Consider the following 1000-nt stretch of genomic DNA (forward strand, 5'->3'; position numbering starts at 1 on the left):
TGCCCCCCGTATGTGAAGTAGGTTGAAGTCAACCTTCAACCTACTTCACGTACGTGGGGCAAAATTATATGCTGGTAAATGCTGGTATATGCTGGTATATGATGATAAATGCAGGTATATGCTGGTATATTTACTGATGCAGTCCATTCAGTGGACAGAGACGTTGCTGATGATGGAAGATAAAACCTGATCTCTGATGCTGGACTTGTTTCAGGGCCTCCCTGATCCACAGACGGTTTCATCCAGCATCCAGCAGATGTGGGCTCTGACGGAGGTGATGCAGTCCAACCAGACCTCCGCCTCTATCGGACGATTTGATGTGAGTCCCTGAGCCTCCATGTCCTCATGGAGAACAGGTCCCACTGAACATACAAGCCAAGTCAACTTTATTTATAAAGCACGTATAAAACAAAGGGCTTCATATATTACATCTGATAAAAAGACAAAACAGAGTGAAAGGTCAAGAATAAAAATATGATAAACCATAAAACAAAACTGTAGAGGTGGAAAAGTGGACCCTCATGCTGAGTTAAAGACTGTGGAAAACAGATTTAAGAGTTGAAGACTGTCTGATGTGCAGGTGCAGCAGGTTCCACAGTTCAGGAGCCACAACTGAAAAGATCTGATCTCCTCTGAGTGCCGGCCCACTTAGCAGAATAAATAAATTATTTTTGTTGTTGTTGTTTGTGTTGTTGCTGCAGGTGGATGGAAGCTACCACATCAACTTACTCTCCCTTACTTGACTGGGATTAACAACAGAAAACAGACACAAGATATTTGATCCAGCAGGAACCATCAGAATTTATTCTCACAAACAGTAATCCAGGCAAACAGCTCATTTTCACTCTATAATCCAGACAAACTGTTAATATTCACTCTGTAATCCAGCAAACAGCTCATATTCACTGTATAATCCAGACAAACAGCTCATATTCACTCTATAATCCAGACAAACAGCTCATATTCACTGTATAATCCAGACAAACAGCTCATATTCACT

The 1000-nt window shown here is 41.5% G+C and overlaps 1 protein-coding gene across 2 annotated transcripts in view; it reads left to right on the plus strand.

Annotated features, from left to right (window-relative positions):
* nicn1 (nicolin 1) overlaps positions 1 to 1000 on the plus strand; it is a gene marked incomplete at its 5' end in the record, with an annotated part of 17720 nt that overhangs the window by 1645 nt on the left and 15075 nt on the right. Inside the window, 2 exon segments of one of the 2 annotated variants that reach the window (XM_013999455.1) lie at positions 215 to 319; positions 702 to 994. In XM_013999455.1, the coding sequence (XP_013854909.1) occupies positions 215 to 319; positions 702 to 743 (147 nt within the window). 2 annotated transcript variants of the gene reach the window in all.

The sequence above is a fragment of the Austrofundulus limnaeus genome, unplaced genomic scaffold, assembly GCF_001266775.1.
Source record: "Austrofundulus limnaeus strain Quisiro unplaced genomic scaffold, Austrofundulus_limnaeus-1.0 Scaffold2297, whole genome shotgun sequence".
Taxonomy (NCBI): domain Eukaryota; kingdom Metazoa; phylum Chordata; class Actinopteri; order Cyprinodontiformes; family Rivulidae; genus Austrofundulus; species Austrofundulus limnaeus.